Source organism: Dromiciops gliroides, chromosome 4 (assembly GCF_019393635.1).
Source record: "Dromiciops gliroides isolate mDroGli1 chromosome 4, mDroGli1.pri, whole genome shotgun sequence".
NCBI classification, from domain to species: Eukaryota; Metazoa; Chordata; class Mammalia; order Microbiotheria; family Microbiotheriidae; genus Dromiciops; species Dromiciops gliroides.
This window is the reverse complement of record NC_057864.1, coordinates 135,304,382-135,330,617: the sequence shown is the minus strand read 5'-3', so window position 1 is coordinate 135,330,617 and position 26,236 is coordinate 135,304,382. Positions and strand designations below refer to the sequence as shown.

The 26,236-nt window shown below is 35.0% G+C and overlaps 1 protein-coding gene across 8 annotated transcripts in view; it reads right to left on the bottom strand.

The window, feature by feature from the left end:
- The window catches only part of CEP170 (centrosomal protein 170), a 186,274-nt gene that overhangs the window by 76,034 nt on the left and 84,004 nt on the right, over positions 1–26,236 (bottom strand). For 6 of the 8 annotated variants that reach the window (XM_044002542.1, XM_044002544.1, XM_044002545.1 and 3 more), the window contains 5 exons: positions 25,461–25,519; positions 25,201–25,363; positions 21,939–22,073; positions 13,531–14,010; positions 1,445–2,091 (listed from right to left, as the gene is read on the bottom strand). In XM_044002542.1, coding sequence (XP_043858477.1) covers positions 1,445–2,091; positions 13,531–14,010; positions 21,939–22,073; positions 25,201–25,363; positions 25,461–25,519 — 1,484 coding nt within the window. The remainder of the gene's footprint in view (positions 1–1,444; positions 2,092–13,530; positions 14,011–21,938; positions 22,074–25,200; positions 25,364–25,460; positions 25,520–26,236) is intronic. The other 2 variants (XM_044002548.1, XM_044002549.1) reach the window with 1 other exon arrangement.

Sequence of the window (26,236 nt, the reverse complement as noted above, 5' to 3'; positions counted from 1 at the left end):
CACTGAGAAAATAGCAACTTTTTTGCAGCAAGAAAAATGGCAATGAAGTTTGACAGTGTTTGAAAAAACAAAATTAGAACCCTTGAAGTAAAAATAGTAAGATAGTTTCAAAGTTATAAAAATAACCCCGCACAAAGTATTTAAAATGGTTGTCTCATGTTTGTCTTTAAAGGAGAAAGTTTAATTGAGTTAAACGAGTTAATTCATTATAGCGTGTAGAGGAAAATATCAACAGCAAAATTTAACCTTTCAAAAAGTATAAGAATATATGGCATATCATCAAAGAGACTTAATAAACTTTAATTATTTGATTTTTGGATTCTATTTTGTGCTATATTATATTTTAAATAGTCAAAATTGTCCTCTCTCAAAGGAGAAATTGGAGGTTTTCTTAAAATAAACTGGAAGGAAAATAACAATTTGCCCCTTAAAGAACTCATAAACTGCAATGACTCATTTTCTAGTCCTAAACAATTTCCATGTTAACATTTATGTCTTTACATTTCCTTTATAATGAAATCAACAGCTAGAGATGACCTAGTATTAAAGTCAATCTCCTATTACAGCAACAAAGGGAAGACTGTTGAATTCTCCTTAGACTTCATACAAGACATTAAAAAAGAAATGAACATTAGGAAAATGAAATATTTTGGCTAGGTCAGTAACATTTAAAAACAATACAAAGATGTAGATGAGTAATTATGAAAAAAAAATAGCTAAAGAAGTGGATAGGTGGCACAGTGCACAGAATACTGGACTTGTAGTCAGGAAGATCTGAGTTCAAATCCTACCCCAGACATCTACTAGTTGTGTAACCCTCAGTAAGTTTCTTAACCTCTCTCAGTCTCAATTTCCTCATCCACAAAATAAGGATAATAATAGCAGAGATTTCATAGCATTGTGAAAATCACATAAGGTAATATATGTAAAATGCTTTGCAAACCTTAAATTATTACAGAAATGCTAGGCATCATCATCATCTGATTTTTGTAACTCATAAAGCATCAATAAATGGTAAACATGATAAAACCTAGAAAGAGCAGTTGAAAACAGAATATTCACAAACTGCTATTGAAGTAAAAACAGGAAGCATAAATTTATGTTTAAAAATCATTGGTTGAGTTTTCCTGCATTTACAAAACTAGAATCTCTACTAGCCATAAAGGCTAATAGCACAATTTACATCACTGTTCAAATGTAGGCTCCGATATTTTAAACTTAAATAAATAATTTTACATATGAAAATTCAGGCAATTAGAACTCCACAGATACAAATAAATCAAAATTCAATCTAGAATCACTGTAACATTTTGTAGTTGTTTATCAGGATATAAAGCACCAATACCACAGCCTATGATGTGAATACTTTGTTCTAATTTAACTTTAGTAATTCCAAAATCTACAATTTAAAAAAAAATTAATTCATGTATTTTCGGCTGCTTACCTTGTCAATCATTTTCCGAGCTTCTACTTCTTCACTGTTGGGATTTTCCAGTTCAATGGTGTAGGTGCCCTTGTCACTTTGGTCATCATCGTTGTCCTTTTCAGAAGCAGCAGAAGCAGGCTGGATTTTTAGCTTTTTATCCATCTCTTGGCTTGGTCTATGCCCAAGACTGCCTGAACTTCTTAACAATGCTGTTTGTAGGAAGGGTATGGCCACTGATGGCTCTTCTGATTTCTGTTTTAACAGTTTCCCATGTAGAACACCATGCCCTGCTCTGTGGCGCACAGAGCTAGTCTGTAAAGAAAAAGAAACCACTTTGGCATCTGCTGATGTAGGTTTTGCTTTCTCAAGTTTTGAATGTGGTGTTGAATAAGGAGTTTCCTGACACAAGGCTCCTGCACTTTGAGTAAAGGAATATGATCGTCTTTTTCTGGGATTGTCTTCATCAAAGAATTCAATCATAAAAGCAGTTTGACTTACAACAACTTGTTCTTGATGTTTCTCTGAAGACTGGGCCTTCTGATGTAGCTTCTTCTGTTCTGAGTGGTGACGCCTTAAATGTTCCTCAAGAACTGCTCGCTTGCTACAATGTCTGTGTGCTCCAGCATTTTCTGAATCACTCTGTGTGCCATCATCATGCTTATTCCCTATTGGCACAAAGAAAAACACATCATGAAACTAAGATGGGGGGGTGAATCATGCACACAACACAAAACAGATATGTCTTTTTTTTTTTTTTGCTTTGTTGTTATCCAAGGTCTCTATGTTCCCTTCAGTAACAGGCTCTGCATACTTATCTCAAGCTAAATATTTATGATATTTACGATATAAAGCATTTTATAATTGCATCAGGAATAAGTCAGTACAGTTCTTTACCTTCACCTAAGTTTCAACACTATAAATCCTTAATCATGATTTACTAAAATACAAAACAAAAACAAAGAACCAGAACCATATCATCTGTGTTATTTTGTATTCACAACTATAGTAAATGAACAGCCCTCTCAGCTTAAATCTTGAGTCTTTTTAAACAATCAGAAATTTGACCCTAATAATCCTAAGGAGAACTGAAAGGAAAAACTGGATGATCACACAGAAATGATGCTCTGATAAATGCCTTATGGGAATAATAGGACTCCAATGTTATTTTAAAAAATCTGATGTGCATTAACTTTCTAAAGCTAAAGTTAAGCATTGTAACTTTACTGTAACTTTATCTCATATCTACTGAACAACAAATAGGGAAAACTTATGGCATTGTCTAAAGTCATTTATAATAGATATCAAAGTACTTTCTATTAAGAAAAGGAAACTAGGTGACATAGTAGAGTGTTTAGATTGGAAGTTTGGAACACTTGAATCCAAATCCTCTGTCAGACATTAGTTATATGACACTCGACAAACCACAACCAAACCTCAGTCTCCTTACCTATAAAATGAGGATAATAATTAGCAACAACTTTATACCATTGTTATGAGGATGAATGATAACATAACAAATGTGATTTGAAAACATAATAATATAAACATGCTAGCTATTATTATTATCAACATCATTATTTGTCTTTACAAACTATAGCAAATAATGATAAAGTACATGAAAAGGCAGCATTTCAATTAAATGGACTTAAAAGTTTATTTTCAGTGGTGTGCTGAAGCTAGCTCCTACCAGCTCCAAAGAGACAATTGTTAAATTGTCAAATGTGAGTATTTTTATCTCAGAAATCAGCAAATAGTATAAATCAAGGCTTGATTTATTGTCTGCACTTAAGAAAGTGATGGAAAATGTTACTAATGCAGATTAAACTTAAAAACATATTGTGTGTACACTTTTCCCCCTTGAGAGTCAGTTGTTAAATATTTCCCAACACACCCCTGGTTACTTTTATCCTTTCAAAACATTTGACAACTAATTTGCACAGCACTCCATGACAAATTATAATGCATAGATCAAAGGTAATCGTGGGTTGCATTAAGAGAAATATACTGTACAAGATTAGGGATGTAATATCAATCATAGTGAGACCACAACCAAAAAGTTCAAAATAGGACACTACAGTATTTTTAAGAAAAGTCATAGTATACCCGTAGACATTAAGTTCGTAATATATGCCAGAACTGTGCTAAGTGCTGAAGATATAAGGAGAGGAAAAAATGGCCTCTTTCTTCAAGGAGTTCACATTCTAATGTTGTATAAATTATATACAGGATAACTGAGGAGTAATCTCAAAGTAAAGGCACTAGTGGGAGGGTGGGGTTGCAGAGAAGACTTGCAAAAACCCCTTATGTAGAAGGGGAAATTTGAACTAAGACTTGAAGCCAGGGAAACCAAGAGGTAGGAGAAGGAACACCTGAGAAATGAGGAAGATAATAGGGAGATGAAGTATGCATGAGGAATGACCAAAAAAGCCAATATTATGGAATTATAGAGTTTGTGGAGGAGAATAAAGAGGAAGAGGAGTGGAAAAGTAAGAAAGGGCTAGGTATGCAGAGCTTTAAAAGCCAAAAATAAGATTTCTTGTTTGATCTTGGAGGTAATAGGGAAACAAAGGAGTTTACTGAGCAGGGGATGACATAGTCAGGCCTGCACTTTAGGAAGAACACTTTGGCAGTTGAGTAGAATATGGAACAAAGCAGAAAAAAAAAAAAAACTTTTACAGAGACTGCCTGAAAGTAACTGTGATAGTCCCTAAGTGAGATGATGAGAGCCTGCACACTGGCTGTATGAGTGGAGAGAAGAGGACATCTGTAAGAGATGTTTGAAGGTAGAAACTACAGGACTTTGCAACAAAATAGCTATGTAGGGTAAATGTGATTAAGGAATCAAAGATGACACTGAGACTGTAAGCCTAGATTACACGGAGGATGGTGGTGTCTCTGATAGTTAACATGAAAGTTACTAGGCTTGTCAATGAAGTGATTACTGGTAACACTGGAGAGAGCAATTTCAGTTGAAATGGCATAGAGAAGACTCAAAGAAAGAACATGATCTCCCAATCCCTTGACATCATTTACTCTTCTCTTTCCTTTTACCCCAGTCTCTGATAACATATCCCTTATTCTCAGCAAGGCTAATTCCTTGGCTGATCCCATCCCCTTCCATCTACTTTGGGAGACTGTCCACATGATCATCATCCCCCACACTCTCTAACTTCAATCTTCCCTATCTACTGTCTCCTTCCCTGCTGCCCACAAATATGTCCAAGTATTTCATAACTTTAAACCCACCCCCCCCCAGACTGTACTGGCCCTTTGAGCTGCCATCATTTATTATTCTTCCTTCTCTCAGCTAAAATCCTAGAAAAGGCTATACATACTTCTTGTCTTTACTTCCCATCTTCTCACTCATTTTTCAGCCCGTTGCAATTATGATTTGGGACTTCATCACTCAACTGAAACTGTTCTCTCAAAAGTAACCAATGATTTTTGTAAATTGCCAAATCTAATGGTCTTTTCTCAGTCCTCATGTTCCTTGTCCTCTCTACAACACTGGATGGACACTGGTTACTACCCTACCCTTGTGGATAGTCTCCATTGTCATGTGCTTATCCTCAGTCTTCTCTGCCAAAACATCATCCACACCAAAGACACTAACTGTGGCTAAATGCCAAGGCTCTTTCCTAGTTACTGTTCTTCGGACACTATCTCTTGGAGATTTCATTATTTCCCAGATCTAAATATCTAGTCTCAATCTTTAACCTTAAGTGCCACATCAACAACTCAGTATGTCCAAAAATGAATTGACCATATTTCCCTCCAAATCATCCCTTCTATCAAACTTCTTTTTGCTGAAGGCACCACCGCCCTTCCAGTCAACCAAGTTTATAACTTTGGCATCATCTTGATTCCTCTTCCTTTTCATTCACAATACATATTTAATTAACTGACATGACAAATCTTGGCACCAGTACCTTTCTCATATGCTAGCTATGCCCCCAGGAAACACAATGCAATGCTCTATTTCAGGCCCTTATGATCTCTCTCTCTCTCTCTTTTTTTTTTTTTTGCAGAGCCATGGGGGTTAAGTGACTTGCCCAGGGTCACACAGCTAGTAAGTGTAAAGTGTCTGAGACTGGATTTGAATTCAGGTACTCCCGAATCCAGGGCCGGTGCTTTATCCACTGTACCACCTAGCTTCCCCCTCCTTATGGTCCCTTGTCTGGACCACTACCATGTCTCATTAATTCTTCTCCCTTCCTTGTTTCTCCCAATTCCAATATGTCCTACACACAGCTGACAATGAGTTTCCTATTCAATAAATCAATGGTTCCCTATTTTATCTAGGGTCTTTTTCTCTGCATTAAGAACCCTTTACAATCTAAACCCAGTCATCCTTTGTATTATTAGTGCACGATACTTCTTTTCATGCACATTATGGTCTAGCCAAACTGATCTTTTTACTATTCTTCAAAAATGACACTTTTATCTCTCATCCATGTGCTTTTGCAATGATGGTCCCCAGTGCCTGAAATGCACTCCCTCCTCATCTCTACTTCTGAGCATTCTTGGTTTTCTTTAATGCTCAAATCAAATGATGCTTTCTATCATGAAACCTGTAATGATCTCCCCAACTGCTGGTTCTTTTCCTTAAAAATTGTCATTGGGGGCAGCTAGATGGCACAGTGGTTAAAGCACTGGCCCTGAATTCAGGAGTACCTGAGTTCAAATCCGGCCTCAGACACTTAACACTTCCTAGCTGTGTGACCCTGGGCAAGTCACTTAACCCCCATTGCCCCGCAAAAACAAACAAACAAACAAACAAAAACCCCAAAACAAACAAACAAACAAAAAATTTTCATTGCTCAGTTGTGTCAAAATCTTCGTGATCCCATTTGGGGTTTTCTTGACAAAGCTAGTGGAGTGGGGGGCAGCTAGGTGGTGCAGTGGATAGAGCACTGGCCTTGGATTCAGGAGGACCTGAGTTCAAATCTGACCTCAGACACTTACTAGCTGTGTGACCCTGGGCAAGTCAATTAACCCCAATTGCCTCACAAAAAAAAAAAACCCAACCAACCAACCAAACCAAAAAAACCACCAAAGGTAGTGGAGTTGTTTTCCACTTCTTTCTCCAACTCACTTTAGAGATGAGATAACCAAGGCAAATAGGATTAAATGTCTTGCCCAGGGACACAAGCTAGTAAGTGTGTGAGGCCAGTTTTGAACTTCCTGCCCCAAGCCCAGGGCTCTATCCACCGAGCCACCTAGCTGACTATCCTTTTAAATTACTGTGTATCAATTTTCAACATAGTTTATTCCTTTCTCTATATATGGCCATACATACAAACATATGTGTTTGTCTTCCTTGGCCACACTATAAGCTCCTTTGTATCCTGAGTGCCTGGAACATTGGAGATATACTTTGCTTTCTATTTTTTTCATGACAGCCCTTTCCAGTATTTGCAGGGCTACTGTGTGGAAGAAAGACTAGACTGGGCCCCAAACAGGAGAACTAGGGGTAATGGTTGTAAATTATATGGAGTCAAAGTTAAGCTTGAAGGAAAGAAAGACTTTCTAATAGCTAGAGACATTCAAAATTAGAATAGGCTGCTTTGGGAGTTTGTGGATTTCTCCTTAGGGAAGTTCAAGCAAGGATTGGTTGACCACTTTTCAGTTACATTGCACTGGAGCTTTCTTGTGCAGCTATGGGTTGAACCAGAAAGTTTCTCAAGTTCCTTTAAACTCTGAGATCCTGTGATTCTATGAAATGTCTTAACTGGCTTTCACATTCACTTACATCCTTATTTCCTCTTAAAAAGAGAAATCACAATAATATTTACAAGTACAGTACATGATTATTCTGAATTTTAGTTGATTTCTCAACTGAAAATAAAAAGCAACTCTATAAGACTGAGAGTTATATATAGCACTACCATCAATTAACATCTACGGAGTTATATATAGCTCTATCATCAGTTAACATTTACTGAATCCATTCTTCAAGAGCATTTCCTGCTTTAAAAAAACATTTTGTGAGCCTTCACTAACTCTTTTCAACTCTTTATGCTCTAAATGTTATCCTAGGAATATCCTTTTGTTAAAAGAAGGAAGATGATTATGAATTATCTATGTTCCTATGATATATGAACATGTGCCTGAGAACACTCTGGGCACATGGCACTGTACTAGGAAAAATGAATTCAAGTATCTGTTTCTATCCACTTTGTAGAGTGTCCTCAGAATGTATTTGATTTCTTGGACCATCAAGTAGATATTTCTAACAGGGTTCTAAAATATCATGGTTAAAAATAGTCACCATGGGGCAGCTAGGTGGTGCAGTGGATAGAGCACCAGCCCTGGATTCAGGAGGACCTGAGTTCAAATCTGACCTCAGACACTTAACACTTACTAGCTGTGTGACCCTGGGCAAGTCACTTAACCCCAATTGCCCCACACCAAAAAACAAAACAAAACAAAACAAAACAAAATAGCCACCATAATCTAATTCATACTTCCCTATTCTGCTACTGATCTGATGTGAAACTTTATGCATGTTATTTGACTGATTCAGCATGCTCATAAACTAAATCTGAATTATATGTCAAAAGGAATAAAGAAATGTTCTAATACTATCATGTTTAAGTGTGAAATTATAGTGAAGTTAAATGGTATTTTGGCTATATGCAGAATTTTGCAGCAAATCGCAGCTTAAATGTGATGGCCTTTTTTGGTGAAAATGGTGAGTCTCGTCCATAATTTCCAGAAGTGAACTTGTTACCCAAATGCCTTAGTATTACAAACATCCCAGGTGATTGGTTGATTAATTTAGGCACAATATGTTTAATGATGAAAACCTGAGGAGCAAATCTGGAAGGCACACAGAGAACAGAATTCTCTGTAGAGGGATGGATTTTAAGGACTATCCTCAGAATGCCTCAGAGGTTTTTAAAAAATTACTGACAACACTTAGCAGATATGAAAGCAGTAGAAAGAGATGGTATATAGGAGGAATAAAATAACAACTCAGAAAAAGAAAGGATAAAGAGAGAGAGTAATAGCAATTAGAAATCACAGATGGGGAGGCAAAGAAAATCAATGACAACAGAGTAAAAGGGAAATAACCATTTATAAAAGTGTCTCTAATGTCTCTAATATACTTCTGCAACAGAGGGGTGATGACTAGGACTCAGGCTATGAAACAAATGTGAAGATCTTCAGTATAGTAACTATTCAAAAAAGTAATGTGGAACCAAAAGGCAAAAATATTTAAGATGATTAATTACACTGTTGAATATCCTCTTCTTCTGAATATTCTCTCAGGGTTCTTCTATCTGACTGCTCCATCTCAAGCCTTTTATTAGATCTTCATCCATACCACACCACCTACCTATGGGTACACCTCAAAGCTCTGTCCTAGATCCTTTTCTCTTCTCACTCTATATTCCCTTTTCAGTTTCCAAATATGTAATTATCATTTCTATGCAGATGATACTCTGATCTATAAACTCAGACTCAGTCTCTCCTAAACTCTACTCCTGCATTGCCAATTGCCTACTAGATACTTCAAACTTTATTTTTCCTTTTAGACACTTCATTGCAGGGACAGCTAAAACCTAATAGGTTCAGGACAAAAGTAATTCTCTTTCCCCCTTAACCCTCTCTACTACCCAACTTTCCTATTTCTGTCAAGTGCTCCACCACTCTTCTAGTCACTGGGTTCATAACTTAGGGGCCTTGCAGACCATTTTGTGCAAACCCTCACTTTAAAGTTGAAGAAAATGAGGCCCTGAGCAGGAGAGGGAGGGAGAGAGGTGACTTGTCCAATATCACAAAGGAAAAGTTAGGCTTTTAACCCAGGTTCTGTGATTCCAGAGCCAATGTTCTTTCTACTGTACCACAAGTTCTCTCAAAACCAAGGTCCCACTGAGATATAAACTCTGAATTCAATGTCCAGAGTGTGAAGTAGCAAAGCTAGAACTCCAACCATGGTGTTGCCCTACTCAATAAGCTCTAGTAAGGATATAAAATATAATTTCCTCTGTTTAACTTTTAAATTCCCTTTATACCCCTTCTGGTCTTTCTAGCCCCATTATTCATCACTGCTCTCCTTCACTTTCACTGGCCTCCTCTCTCAGTTCCTCTCCCATTGCACTTAATCTCCATACCTCTGCTTTGGCCTTCCCTCAGGGGAAAGCCATGGATATCCCATCCCATGGGATCCTTAAATCTTTCAAGACTCAGCTCATAAAACTACCTTATGCAAGAAGCCTCTTCTCAGCCCCTCACCTGCTAATGCCTTCCCTTCCCTATTTCTATTTATTACCTATGTATTTATGTATTGTCTTTCTTGATACAGTGTCAACTCCTTTTGGGAAGAATTTCATTTTTTTTCTTTGTATCCCCAGCACCTAGCACACAGCCTGGCATGCAGTGGGAAGTTTATAAATGTTTAATGATTAAAGGAAAAGAACAAAAACTCTAAAATGGAAAACAGAGAGAAATCGACAAAATCTACCAGTACAACTATACAATTAAGGAAGAACCTGTAATTCATAACTGATATCACTGCTTGTATTTGGTTATGCTTGCAAAGTGTGCCTACATCATAAGAAGTGAAAATAATTACCTGGACCATTAAAATTCTATTTTTTCCTATCCTTTTTCAAAACGATAATTGTAAAGAGATGTGATAATATTTGTCCTTAAAGGGAATGTATGTAATTGAGATTTTGTGCAGTGTGGTAGAAGATGCCCTGGAACAGAGTCAATAGGCTATAGGCTCAAATCTCAGCTTCACCAGTAACTGAATCTCTTCTGAGCTTCAATTTCCTCATTTGTAACTATGAAGTCATATGCAAATGTGAGTTATTATCTAATTCATCTACTTCATTTAAATATAAGGAAACTGAGTGGTTATAGAGCTTTTTAGCTCCAGAGTTGTAACTATAATTTAGGTCTCCTCCTCCTAGTCTAGTGCTTTCTTCACCACAGCTTACTAATTCTTCCAACAATTAAATCTATCAAGGTTACAGCAACAACAACTATATTTATAATTTCTTTAGAATACATTATATTAAAAAATACAAGAAGTGTTTTACCTCAATACCAATTAAAAGAAATATTTATTTTACAGAATGAACATTTCCTTTGGCAACCTAAAAAAAACCTTACCTGTCTGTTCAGGTAACTCAACAACTCGGTTTTCTGACCATCAAAATGTTACTAAAACATAAATTCAATGTGCCTTATACAATATTCTTCTTATAAATTAAAAAAAAATTATCAATAGGATTTCCTTTCTGACGTTTTTGTCATTATTAAACTCAGTATGTGCTAAGAATCACCTATAACACAATCTCCTTAAAGGTAAATTATTTCTTTATAGTGGAAAATTAATTTTAATGACTGACCTTTCATCTCAAAATATTTCTCTCTCTCTCTCTCTCACTCTCTGCGGGGCAATGAGGGTTAAGTGACTTGCCCAGGGTCACACAGCTAGTAAGTGTCAAGTGACTGAGGCTGGATTTGAACTCAGGTCCTCCTGAATCCAGGGCCAGTGCTTTATCCACTGGGCCACCTAGCTGCCACCTATCTCAGAATATTTTAATGAGGTTTTGTTATATATTGATTCACAGGAGGAAAAAAGCTTATTACTAAACACCTACTATGTTATATATGCATGATAAGAGAATAAGAACAGTAATTGTTTTGTGTCATCACCTAGGGTAAATCACTTTGAGCTTTACAAAACAAAATATGTATTCCTAAGTCAAATGTGGGTTCTATTCACTGAAGGAAGCTTCCTCATGAACTAACTGTTAGCAACAAAAATAGAAAATGAATTTTTAAAAAAACATTCCTCCTAATTTTACTTCCTAGTCTTTCCCCTTCAAGACAACTTGTGGACTTGAAACTAGTTAGAAATCAGATGTGCTCACAGCTATCCCTTAGACTAATTACGTCTTAAAGTTCTGGTAGTAAAAGAAATTAACTCAGCACAGGCACAGAATAAAACTAAACTGTCAATTGTGAGATTTTCAAATGTACATTTGTCAAACTTATTTGTTATTTCTTAGCTCTGTCATTTAAGTTTTGACAGTGATTTTAATGCTATCTAATTACTTAATTTAGTCATTTTCAGTTATGCCTTTCTAAATCAAAGATCTAATAAAGAACAATTTTAAAACATGGCAAAAGCAACAGAGATAATAACCTGACAATACTATTCTGTGTTTACCATATACTCATATATAGTAATGTCTCATCTTGCCAACACCATTACAGAGTGAGTTTTTTAGATGACTGAAACTTACTATATGAAGTTAAAACTTTAAAAATGTACTTTGATGAAAATTCCTCCACAATATATCCATACCATAGTAAAAGCTAGATGCTAAACATGATTAGCCTTTTCTTGATGGGTCAAAGTCATGATTATGAAACTTTATTTCAGTGTTCCTATATTTTAGGTATGTCTCAGAAATATAGATGTCATGTCAATGGTCAAAATAAAAGGGAACCAAATTATCTTATAATAACACAGTTTTGAATGACAAATTCACGAAGCATTTCATATATTTATGGTCTTTCTCCTACTTTGATGTCACATGATGCTCCTATTTTATACACTTATCAAGAACTGAATCAGTTATTTGTCTCTGTATCATGTCCTTATTACTAGATGAGGTCAATGATCAATTTTTCTCTAAATGTTCTATCTCTTTTAGCACCTAGCATGGTGCTCTGTCCTTAGTAGGTACTTGATAAACATTTGAATTCAATTTTGTTTTTCTTTGTAACCTCAGTGCTGAGCACAGTGCCTTGAAAATAGAAGATGCTTAATAAATTCTTGCTGACTTAACTTGGACTGGAAATATGCCAGTTCTATGTGGATAAAAAAAAAAAAAAGCAACATGACAGGCTCCTATTCTTCCATCAAATTGGCAGAATTCCATCTGATATTCTGAGTCCTGGTTAATCTCACCAAATAGTGAAAGTAAAACTAGAGTCCATTAAAAACACTGTGATATACAGTAGGATAAATACAATGTATTACAAGTCTAATATATTATTTTCCAGTAAAATTTAGGACATTTCAAAATGGTTTTAAAAGTAAAAATCAGAGTAGTGAAAATCTCTAGTTAATCCTAAATCATTTTTATTTTGTAAAAGTTTAAGTAGCAAAACCAATAATCAATTGGATAATGTGGCTGAAGTGTGTCTGTATTTCTGACGTCAAAATCTGCATACCTTTGACTAAATATTACATTTATAAGATTTGAGAGGCATCTCACAAACAAACATTCAAATATGTGACTCTTTGCTGGAGATTTTAACGTAAAAAAATTGGTTATCTAGAGTATTTATATTTCTATACACATACTTATCTGATTTTTAACAATTAGTATCCATTTGAAAATAATATTAAATTATACTGTTATTTTTTAAAAATTCACCCAAAGTCTAGGTGCATGCATTTTAATAAAAGTATACTACTACTTAATTCTGCTTAAATCTTTCATTTCCAGCATTTTAACTCGATATTATATCTAATTTTGCTTCTATGATATTTACCGTAAAATATTTTGCTTCTGATGGGAGATAAAAAAGTATGTTTAATGACATAAAAATCAACTAATACCAACAATTTGTCTTTCACAAGATAATGGGCAGCATGGGATGGTGGAGAGAGTGCTGGTCTCAGAATCTTGAGGTCTGGGTTCAAGTGCCATTTCTGACAAGAAACTTGAACAAGGAACTTAACTTCTCATTTTCCTCTAGCAACTCCCTAACATTTTAAGTCATAAAGCAGTCACTGATGGGACTTAACAGAAGGAGTTTCCTTCACAGGATATACCAATCAAGTCATTGGATCAGACCTCTCCTGCCTTCCCTTCTGCCCCTTATCCCACCAAAAAAGCAAGGAAAACAGAAAGGAAAGTAAGAAAAAAAGTAAATTCAGGTCATTATTTTGAAGGGTATAAAGTTAGATGATGACTGTTGCTTGCTTTTCATATATTAGATAGAATTAATTGAACATCTGATTCTACCATATAATAATTCAAACAACAATACACAATATGCTTACTGCAAGATCATTTAATTTTCTTTACCACAAAATAAGAACTGAAATGATCAATTAATTTTACCTTTTAACCTTTTCAAGTAAACCGGAACATCACTTTTAATACTTTTGGAGTCCTCCTCTGTTCCTTCCCAAATCATTCGAGGAGGATTATTTTGTGCCAGCCAGTCGGCAACTTTATTTTCTGGTGCCATCATTCCAGTTTGAATCCCAGGAAGGTCTTGAGCTCCGGAAGGAGAGGACTTCTTTGACTTATGTCGCTGATCAGGAGTAAATTTTGTCACATGGTCTCTAATAGTTACTTTGCCTGGGGCATTATCATCAAATTCAATGGTAAATGAAGCATGCCCTGCACCTGCTGCATGGGAGCTTTGTATGTCTTTTGTTGGAATTTCATGAATAGTGCTCTCTGTTATTTGTGATGGTTGCTGGAATTCTTTTGTAGGGATTTCAAAATAACTTGGTTCCCTACAGAAAGGATAAAGCACTTCTTCATTTGCAGTTGCAGATTGCTCCTCAACTTGCTTGGCATTTATGCTGCATCCTAATGAGAAAAATAAAAGAAAATTCAAAATATTGGGGAATTTCAGGGAATTTACAGGGAATCCTGTAAGGACCACTTACCCCTAAAAACCAAAAGACAAGGAATTTGAATAGAAGGTCTGAGCCTATGAATTCAGGAAGTGTTATTCACACTGGAGAGTGGACAATATTGAAGAAAGACAAAAGTTGTCTTGTAAGCATGACAAATTGGATGAATGCTTACTTATGGATTTATCAAAACCCATTATATCCAGTTTTAGGTAAGTGTATATCCAATTTTAAATAAGAGATATAAGACAATGCAGGAAAGAAAAAGAGGCCAAAAATGGGCATTTCACTGTTAATCTTATGCTTTTTTCAACTCTGAATCAGAATTCATCAAAATGCAATGGAATAGAGCTAGAATTTTTTATTTAGATGGAGAATGCTATTCAATAAACTTCACTTTTGGCATGGTATAAAAAACATGAATCTTCTAATAAAAAGTGGAAGAGAGCTCTGTGAAATATTTAGGTGTACAAGTAAATACAAGTCCAGTGAAACTTCAAAGGACAAAAGATAAATGTATGAAAACTAAAACATGAAGCCAATGTATAAGAGATGTTTTAAAAGTAATTACTCCAATCACCATTTTTACTTATCATTAAGGAGGCATTACTTTGGTAATGACATATGAAACAATTACTAAGGCATGATTTTAGTATTTTCAATAAGATTGGTTAAAAAACACTTTAATCAGTTATAATAGAGCAAAACGAAAGCACTTAAGTATGTGTAGTCATTTGCCAGTAGCTCAAAAATCAAAGCACTGGTGTGAAAGAAGCAGAGTAAAAACAGAGCTAGCTGATTTCCACAAGAAAATTATTATGTTTTCATACAGCAGAATATCTATGCATGGATGTCACCATTTCAGAGTGTGAGAAAATAATTATTAATAATGGATTTCTTGGGGGGACCCAGGGACTCAGTTCCTCTCTACCTCTCCCCACTTCAGAGGTCAGTGTTAGTAGGGAGTCCAAGGAATGGAGATAAGACTTTTTGCATCTAGGCCAGTGAAGTGGGGAGATTAAACCACACCTATGCTCCTTGCTCCTCAGGGTCTCTCCCATTAGACCCCAATATTATCACTGGTAGAGCTCATTTATATATGAACCACCCTCACATCATGTCAGTCAACAGAATTGAATGATGTTGACCAATTAGCTTTGATCAGTGTGTAGTGACTCACCTCTATCAAAAGAGGATAAAAGTCAGGAATACAGGCGGCTCCTGGTCAGTGCCATCTTGGAAATCACTTTTGGTCTGGATCTGTAGAGCACTCTCCTCTTAGGCCAGAATGGGTAAGTTAGGACTTTTGAACTCTGCTTGAGGCCATGTGCTCTCTTAGAGACAATATGGCACTGGGGGGCATAACTGCTTGTGTTAAATGCCACGTAGTCAAATTTTATTTGAGGGGGGGAGCAGGGCAATGAGGGTTAAGTGACTTGCCCAGGGTCACACAGCTAGTAAGTATCAAGTGTGTGAGGCTGGATTTGAACGTGGGTCCTCCTGAATCCAGGGTTGGTGCTTTATCCACTGCGCCACCTAGCTGCCCCCGACGTGGTCAATTCTTTACTAACATTTAATATACTTTAATAATAAATGTTTACTACCTAAACTGGTGGAATAGCCATTAACTTATAAGTAGCAATACTTTAGAAAACCCAGTCTGGCTCCCAGTAATTTAGCTAGAAACAGTTAGGAACCCCAATAATTTAATAACATGAGTAAAGCTAAATTATAAAACTTAGCTCTACTAGTAGTCAGTAACAAAGAATGAATAAACTTGTGAATACAACTTCATTGTTGCTATGAAAACTAAAATGATTCAGAAAAAGATTTGCAGATAATGTTTTTTAAAAATAAGAATTTTTTAATTAACTGTAAAAAATTTGACTACCTAAAATATTGAACAAACATTTCGCTGGCAATTACATTTTTCACTAAGGATAAGTGCCAAAAAGGGAAGCAGCATGGCATAGCCTTGCTTCTGACACATACTACAGGCCATGGACAAGTCATTTAACCATTTAGTATTCTAGACAACTAGTTAATACCATAAAATACAAATCAATTGCTAGAATTTTTATACAAATGAAGATATAGACCAAAGAAAGGAAGATATAGACCAAACATGATTCGGCTCATTAAATTCTACTCTAAAAGGCAACTTTCATTAATTTTCTTATGTATCTAACAAATACTTATTGAACTTCTTAAGTGTGTTATGTTCTTAGCTAAGTCTAATGACTGAAACCTATTGGTTTGAAAAAAGGACACATTTTTTAGGATGCATGTACCCCATGAGGGCAGGGACTTTTCCCCCTTTTCTTTGTATCCACAGTGCTCGACACATAGTGTATGCTCAAAAAATGACATTACAACTTCAATACAGTTTGTGTAAAAGCCACACTTATTCACTTGCTACACAAGAGCTTGGGGAAATGTGGAATTTACTGTAAGTCTGTACTTCCCTTTAAAAAAATTTTCCCCCAGGCAGAATTTGGACATGTCCCTATGGTGCAAGGTGCCATCTCTATCTGTGATTACTGCTGTCACTGGTTCCAAGGTCCTAGTACTGGACAATGCCAGACTATCCTCATAGTGCCCTTACATCTTTAGTCAGGATATACTCCTATCCTAACTAATCCAAATATTCTAGTTATGAAAAATTTATTCTACACATACACACACAATACCATATATAGAATACCAATATAAAAATAATTAGCATAAAATAATTTATACAACAACTAAACTAGAATCAAATAGGATTTGACTCAACTATTAATGAACCATAATTCTCAAAAATTTATAATGGTATGATCACTTAAGAGCTAACACATTTAAATTATATTTTTACTTTGAAAACATCTAAAAACAAATTTTCTGTAAGAAAAACATTGTGCCATTACCATTTATAAAAATGGAACTGGAAAGGTCAGGGGTATAAAATTAGAGGAAGGAGGGTAGAGATTAGCTTCTTAACAAGGTTACTATCTAACACACTCAAATAGTAAGAGAACCAATCAGTCTCTTCCTTGCTAAGGAATCATTGTACTAAGTGACAGATAACAGCATCAATGTTTCTGGTGCAGAAAACCTAGACTCCTGTCAGATTTGAGAAAAAGGTCAATTTTCAACATTCATGTAATTTACTTATTCATTTATTCAATCAACAAACATTTAAAGGTTCCTATATAGTGTCAATAACCATTATCATTACTATGTATGCTCCTGGAAGGGAGAGATTATTTTTTGTCTTTTTTTTGTATGTCCATTACTTAGTACAGTGTCTGGCATATAGTAAGTGCTTAATAAATGTTTATCAACTGACCACAGTCTGCTTCATGAAGTTAACCACGGACTTGCAAAAATCAGGGTGCTAGCTGCTATTTAGGCCTTTGTTTCTGAGAAATTCTTTAATAAACTTTTCAAAGGTTGTCAAACCTCAAACTAATCCCTCTCATGATCACCTTTCTTCAAAGGACCAAGAACATTTGCTTAATACGTAGTACTTATTTAGAAGCCACTTATCTAGGAGTTTTCTGAAGCACAGAAAATAGCTACAATAGATGTTATAAAGTTCATGCATGTGATATAGTGGAAGAAGCACTGCACTGGGTAATGTAGATAATCACAATAATAATAATTCAAATTCATTTATACTTGTGCTAAAGGTGATTTTCTAACACTATAATTTACAGAGAAGGTACTGGCCTTAATTGTTAGAGGGAGTTTCCTCATTTGGGAATTCCCTAGACTAATGAATTAACATGTTCAGGCCCTACCTCTCTACCAATCTATTTATAAAGCTCTCTATGGCAACAAAGTATTTAAAATATATTCTTATTTGATTCTCAAAACAACTTTGTCAAGTAGGCAGTACAAAGATTACTGTTCTCACTTTACAGATGAAGTTAAAGCTTAGAGAAGTTAAATGAGTCAACCAAAGTCTTGAATACTTTATAAGTGGCTGGGCTGGAGCTAGAAACCAGGTATTGTGACTTCCAAATCTAGTCCCTTTGTCTTCTATGTAAAACACTCTGCAAACCTCAAATTGTTATAAAACCACTATCACTTGTTGAGAGGCAATGTGAAATGGTAGACAAGGCATAGAACTTGGGAGTCAGGAAGAATGAGATTTGATGCTTGCTTTTGAAACTTATTAGTTTATGTGACCATGAAAAAGTCACTTAATCTCTCCAAGTCTCAGTTCCTTCAACTGTTAAATGAAGACAAATAATACCTGTAGCACTTATCTCATAGTGCTATGAGCATTAAGAGGATGAATTTTTAAGGTATGCTTGAAAGTTCTTGTATTTTCTATATCTTAAGGGCTACTGTACAATTGTAAAAATGTGATCCACTGTGGAATACTATTTTCAGCTCTTAGCTATTCCTTTCTGATGTCCTTTGCAATTTAAAAATGTTACATAAATGTCAGTGAGTGTAAAATGAACATTATTCAGTGAATATGTTCCAGAAGACCTGTGTCCTGAAAGGTGCTGTAGTATAATGAAAAGAGCACTGAACTTAAAAATATGGGCCTTTCTTTCAGGAAGTTTAGTATCAATAACAGAACAGAGCAATCTCACAAAAGCAATCCAGACAATTCTTCATCACGTTGTTCATTTCAGGTCTCAGTTTACTTTCCATTTGCAGTCTGTCCAAAATACGTGTATTGTCATCTCCATAGTTTTTCTACTTTGCTGTATACCAATCTTGACAACTGACATTTTATGCCCTTTTTCTGGTACACAGGGCAAAGTTTTTGGAGTGATTATGAATCTTAGGAAATTCTGTCATATTCTGGGGACTGATGCAAAAAGCACAATATCATCTACAAAGTGCAGCATTTAAAAGGCACCAATATATGGAAATCCCTCTCTTAATTCTTGACTAATCTGCAACATGGTAGCAGTGAATACCTTTGGTGAATATTTATCTTTCTCTAAAGCCTTGATATGAATAACCAGTGACTACCACAAAGTTATCTCTGTTGTTTTATCTCTTAAGGAATTTTTTAGGATGTTGACATATGCATGGGTAAATTCCTTGTTGGAAGAGAGTCTTTAAAGTATTGTTTTCTTGACCAAGGCAAAGGCTTTTTTATAGTCATTGAACAATAAGTGGGTTCTTGTATTTTCTGTACCTTAGAGTCTATTGTACAATTATAAAAATGTGACCCATTGTGGGATAATGCTTTCAACTGCTAGTTGCTGCTCCCTTTCCGAAATTCTCAACAAAGATGCCTTTGACAGTTCATATATTATCTGCATATACTTTTTGTGGAGATTGAGAAAACAGGCATATAGGTTGGTAGTTATTGATATTTTCTAGGTCATCTCTTTTGCTAATATGGTCTTAAAATGTTTCACTTCTCTTTTGGGCTAAGAGAGGAATTTAGCTAGAGAATTAATGCTTCAATAAACTCACACTTGTGTCACCTCTATTATATACTTCTGGTCTTGTTCAGTGGCTTTTCCTATCTTTTTTTGTTAGTCCAATATCCACTTCCTCTTCCAGCAATTCATCTGGGACTGTGATAATAGAATATAAAAATGTGGAGACTCCACTGTCCCTCAATGGTGAAAAGAGTTTTAAAAAAATCTTTATATATCTTTTCCATTTTTTATCATCCTTCCACTTTCATACTTAAATATCAATGTGATGACACCGTTTAGCTTAATTTCTTATTAAGCTTTCTTTAAACTTGTTTTTCTTCCAATGTTTCTCACTATTTTATAAGGTCATACTGTGCATAATCTTCCACCATCTTGTACTGTAAGTTTTTACAAACAAGTTTATAACCTACACTACTGCTGTCCTTGACTGCTATCTTTATGTCAGGCAAAAAGATCAACTATGTGTTGACTAGGCACTTTTGTTCTCATTACTGCAATTGATTTATATCTGTTAAACTTCTCTAGAAAACAGTTAAAATGAATGAACAAAAAAGCATTCATTAGATTACCTCTGTATGACAGGATTTGGGCCTGGTGTTGAGGATACAAACATAATAGGGAGAACTGACATCAAGGATTTTAGTAAAGTGGGAAACAACACACACAAGGAAGTAGTGGAAAGGGAAGGGAGTTTTAAACTGAAGAGTCAAAAAGCATTGTAAATGGAGCCATAGTATAGTTGACTATCATACCCTTTCCAGTAGCAAGATTAGTACTGATTTGATTAGTTTTCAGTGCAAGATGGAAAAAAAGATATAGGGCTGTGGTGAAAGCAGGGGAAAACATACATAATGGCAAAGTAGATAGCAAGAAGCTGAGGAGGGCCTAGATTTTCTGGGAGATGGCTGTATGTGAAGCATGGCTGGGGGATAAGCTAAATATAGTAGGTTCAAATGAGTTTGTACTCAACAACTATCAAAGTTCTTTCCTCCTTCCATTTTCTTTTTTGAAATAAATAATTTGTTTATATAAGTCCAAGTTGTTTTAATTACATACCATATGTTTTTCTCATTTTTTTTTATTTTACAAATTTTGTATTAATTTTGTTATTTGATTTAAATGAGTTGGTAAGTCTGACAGTAACAATAGATCATTTGAGAGAGATTTCCACATTAGTAGAGTTGTTTCATACTGTTAAGGAATAACAAATCTCAGTTTTCGTGTGTATCTAGTACATGCTGATTCTTTTCTCAAAGAACGTATTCATGATATGTAGATAAGTTTTACTTTTCCAGCTCATTTTACCAGTGCGGAACGGAGGCAAACAGGGCTAAGTGACTTGCCCAGGGTCACACAGCTAGTAAGTGTCTAAGGCCACATTTTAACTCAGTTAATTTTCACTCCAGGTTAAATACTCTATCCACTGTGCCACCTAGCTGCCTTATATCCATTCAGATGATGAAGTATCAAAATATATGCTGATTTAATTTGGAGAGTTTTACCAATTTTTTTCTTAGGATTTGTTAATGTTTCCACCTTCTACATCTGATATTGGTGCATAAAATCACAAATCTGTTCATAGTGACCTTTCTAAGCCTGCTTATTATGAGCACAGTAATCCAGCACTTAGCACAGTTTCTGACACATAATTATGCTTGTTGACTTGAGATGATCAATTTCCCCACAATATGGTGTTTCTCAATTTCTTTGGAGAGAGGCAATAAATTTTCCCAACTCCTTTACTTGCTTCTTTAAGGAAAGCCATTTAGCTGCAACTTTTTGTTTGTTTGTTTGTTTTATGACTGAATCATCAAGAAAAAAATAAAATTGAGTATTCTCCATTTAAGATAGCAGGAAGTATGTAACTCATTTTAGAAATATTTCCATTAAAGTAGTTACAGTAAAATAAATTTTGGCATTATATGGGGAAAAATTAGTTATATGAAAAATTACTAATGTGAAATACTTCTCAAAGATAACAGATACAAGTGTCACCATAAAGATATGAAAATGAAATAATACAAAGTACTTTAAGCAAAGAAACATTTCAAAGAAAATTGAAATAATATTCCTAAGTAGAAAGTTAGTCATATTTAAAGGATTAAAATATGACTCAATTACACAACATTTTAACCACAGCAAATGTCTCTAAAACTCTTACTGAATAGTTGGCCGCTCAGATTGTAAAATACACCAAAATTGCAGATATGCCTACATTTTACAGCATTGTAGTACAACAGTAGCTTTTTAAAAAACTGAACTTTTAAATGATTACAGAGTATGGATCGTTTAAAATATTTTTGATTTACTAGTTTAAAATGAGATCAGAAGAAACCAAAGCAAAAAGATAATAATTAAAGTAAACCTCTCTGAAATTTGAATTTAAGTAAAACCACAGAAGCATTTTTTTCTATATTTCTTCATTTTATGTACCATACAAGATATACTCAAACTCATAAAATGTGACACAGAGATCTTTTACCTGAAGCTCCAGCATCATTGATTTTTTCTTCAGGTTTTCCATCTTGTTTGAAAGCATTTTCTTCATCAGCTTCATCATCACCCCACCAAGATGGCTGCCCATACAATGGAGTACCACGGGGCATAGCAGAAAGATCTACAGACATGTTTCAAAGAAAAGAAACTGAACTATTTTATCTATACAGAAAAAAATTAAATAAAAGCTAACCTATTATAAAACACTAGAAGTGATTGATGGCTTTATTTATTAAGGGCAGAATCAAGCTGTGACGTAGTAGTTATATTGTATTATAAATTTAATAGCTTCTACTTTGAGCAGACTTTATTTAACGTGAATATGGTCCAATATTTGAAAATTCTGCTCTCCTTGTTCTCAAACTGGAATGAATGAAGTTAAATAATACCATCTGCTAATCCAAGTACAACACCCACCTACAAGCATTTTTAAGAGACTTGTTTATGGATAAGACACTGTAACAAAAAGACTTTAGCCTGCTAATTTAGCTGACTCAAGGTGACAAATGTTTTAATAAGCAACTCTGCTCTAACCACCCAGAATAATGCAATAGCCTTCTGGTTGGTCTCCCTCACATGGATCTCTCTGCATTCCAATCCATCTTCCACTCACCATGGAAGTGATTTTCTGAAGAGTGTAGGTGGGATTTTGTCACCTCCCATACTTAATAAACTCCAGTGATTCTTAATCACCTACAGGATCAAAATTAAATCCTGTGGCATTTTTTATAACCAGTCCCCTACACACATTTCTACTCTTTTTACACCTTAAATCCCTCTCCTGCATACTAATTTCATTCTTTTTCTTCATAATTTCCAACTTATCCTCTATATAGATTGTGTGTGTATAGTTGTTTGCAAATTATCTCCTCCATTAGGCTGTGCATATTATCCTCCCCCATTAGACTATGAGCTCTTAGAGAGCAAGGACTGTCTTTTGCCTTTCTTTGTATCCCAGGGCTTAGCATAATTCCTGGCACATAGTAGACACTTAATAAATTCTTACTTACTATTTCAATAAAATAGCTTCCAAAAAGCCTCAAGTTTTAACTAAAAGAAATTTTCCTTTTCAATATTTTCTACTTACCAGTTACTATAACTGGTTTAGTATGTCGTCATATTAATTATGAAATATGTATAATACCCACTAATGCAAACAACCTCAAATAAATACAATGATAAACTAGATATACTAAAGGTTCTTTAAATCCTTTCTATAAAAATGAAATCTAAAAAATACAAAGTAAAAATAATTTTGGTATGGTTTCCATTGCACACCAGAGGATATAAGTTTTCTATTAAAAGTTTTAAAAGGAGTATCTCAGGAACAGCTAGGTGGAGCAGTGGATAAAGCCAATGCCCTGGATTCAGGAGGACCTGAGTTCAAATCCAGTCTCAGAAACTTGACACTTAATAGCTGTGTGACCCTGGGCAAGTCACTTAACCTTCACTGCCCCATAAAAAAAAAAAAGGAGTATCTCTAAACAAAGTTGTGAATGGAAACTTCACAAAGTGCTCTACTTTTGCATGTGTAAACTGAGGGTACTAGATGGATTAGATGACCTCTAAGATCCTTTCTGTTTCTAAATATGTGGATGATTTGTGATCAATGAACTTAGGCAAACTACTTATGGTACTGATTATACCATTGAGCTTAACAAAATACAATTGTCTCTAGCTAACAACTTTTATATATTTCAATTCTAGGGCTTATTAGGTAACACTAGAAGGCAAAGGTAGGAGAAAAATTATTATAATTCTAGGATTCTTTGGTTTATTTTATTTTGTCAAGTTCTATAATTTCATCCTTCTACCAATGCAGATCAGCAACTCTGCGCAAAGTTTTAAAAAGTTGCTGAAGATACTAAGATGCTAAGTGTGATGCCCACAATTATTATACATCAGAGACAGGAATTAAACCTAAGTATTTTTGTCTGTAAAAAAGGATATCTCTAGCCACTAAGCTAAGCTGCCTTGCTCTTTTTTTCTGTAACCCCTCTCTGTCAAATGTTTTTTTAGATTAATGTACTTAGAACTGGAAAGAATCTTGGGAACTATTTAAATTAAATGTAACCTTGGGCAAGTCACTTAACTTTGTTTACCTTAGTTTCCTCATCTGCAAAATGAGCTGGAGAAGGAAATAGCAAGTGACTCCATTATCTTTGCCAAGAAAACCCCAAATGGGGTCACAAAGAGTCGGACATAACTGAAACAATTGAACAATACCAAGGAACTAAATGTAAACTCTAGCGGGTAAATGAATTTTGAGCACAACTAAGTCAAAACTTATAGATTTTTGGAAATATCTGGGGATATCCACCAATTTACTAACATAGCCTTTGGATTATGGTACTGTGAGTAAGATCTTTGATTATGACTTCATAAAGAAGTCACTAAAGTGATTATTATTTTAGAAGAAAAAGATATTGGGGCAAGAGGTAATGAAATAGCCTATCTTTAAATATATTCTCTAAACTCCCAATTTTGTTAAACCTACTATGTAACCATCTACATATGCATTTCTCTATACAGGAACTTGAGTAGGTGGCAAATTTTGTTGATTTGTGTGCATCCTGGAAGTACCAACTAGAGTGGTTTTCAGCCTTTATTCTAAATCACTTGGGAGGGCAGCTAGGTGGTGCAGTGAATGAAACACTGTTTCTGGATTCAGAAGGACCTGAGTTCAAATAGGGCCTCAGACACTTGACACTTACTAGCTGTGTGACCCTGGGCAAGTCACTTAACCCTCACTGCCCCCACAAAAAACAAAAACAAAAACAAAAAGAAACACAACACAAAACACCTCCCCCCCACACCTAAATCAATAGAGACATTCTTTAGAACCAGGAACTTTTTCAGATCAGAGGAAACCTGAAGGGGAAGTGCCCAAAAGGTCCAAGACTTCTACCTTAAAAAGAGTTGAAATACATTAGGGAAATGGAAGAACTGGAACTAATACTAATATAACCACCTGGGGCTATAGAAACCTTTTTAATAATGGTGACCAAACTCGAAAGATAAAGTCAATGCATGTAAAAAGACTTTGAAAACATTAGTTTAAGAAACTCAAATCTACATGGACAAAACCAAATACTGAAATAACTCATATCATAAAACAATTAATCATGAATGTTAAATTGTTCATGAAACCAATATTCAGGACTGAAATATAATTTACTCAAAGGAGTAATGCAATTGGTTTGAAACTGTGATCACTAACAAGATAATTTCCCAAGTTCTTAACTTACCCATGGATTTTTCCTCAGATTTCAATGTTTCTGTAGCTTTATGCTGCACCTCTGTTGCAGCATCTGCCGCTTTTGATTCTACACTTTTGGAGTTTGTTGATTTTGGTAATTCACCTTCTGAAGACTTCTGGGACAACTGAAGTTGACTTGAAAACTTCTCATGCTACGGAGCATTTAAACATGGAGGAGAAACATCTATGAGTGAAATCAACTAACTGTACTTTTAAAAAAGAAAGGAAAAGAAAAATCAAGACGTTTACCTTAAGGGCTTCTTCAGGGACCCTCATTTCACCTCGTACTACAGTAAAAAGATTGGTATGTACATTGGGCTAAGGAAAGATAGAATTTTAAAATTCTGGAATAATACAAAGCATTAGACATTCCTTTTAATGTCAAATATTTTAGGGAAAATAGAAATTCTCATCATAAAAATCAATGAGTTTTTTTTTAAATATAAGAGAGAGCTTTGAGAATGCAACAAGTATTTTTGAACATTCACCATCATAATCTGATTTCACCCAAGTACCTACATCATTCTAGAAGTGCATAGAGAAAATGTTCAGTCTTCACTGAAGTCACTGATAGCCAACAATGAAATCAAAGCATCTGGCTCAAATCAGACTGCTATCTAATCATGTCCATGTAAAAGGAAATATCTCATCAGTGATTACTACACAGCACATCCAGATGGAATTCTATTACTCACTAGTCCTAATAAAAGTGAAGATCATCGAACCAAACAAATTACAAGAGTATAAGGAATGCTCTAATTAAGGTCCTCACAACAACTACTACCCTGACCCAGAATTTAAACTAAAGTCATAAAACAATATCAAAAATCAGATTATAAATTGATTAAAATTAAGCATCCAGTTTAAGAACTGTATCTACTATTTGAAAGACTCTACTACCTTTGGTAACAAGAGACCCATTTTTCGGTCATATATGCCCTACTTATGTGACCCTGTAAAACACGTTTTTTTGTAAAGTGTGCACTTTAGAAATAAAATACTCCAGGGGCAGCTAGGTGGTGCAG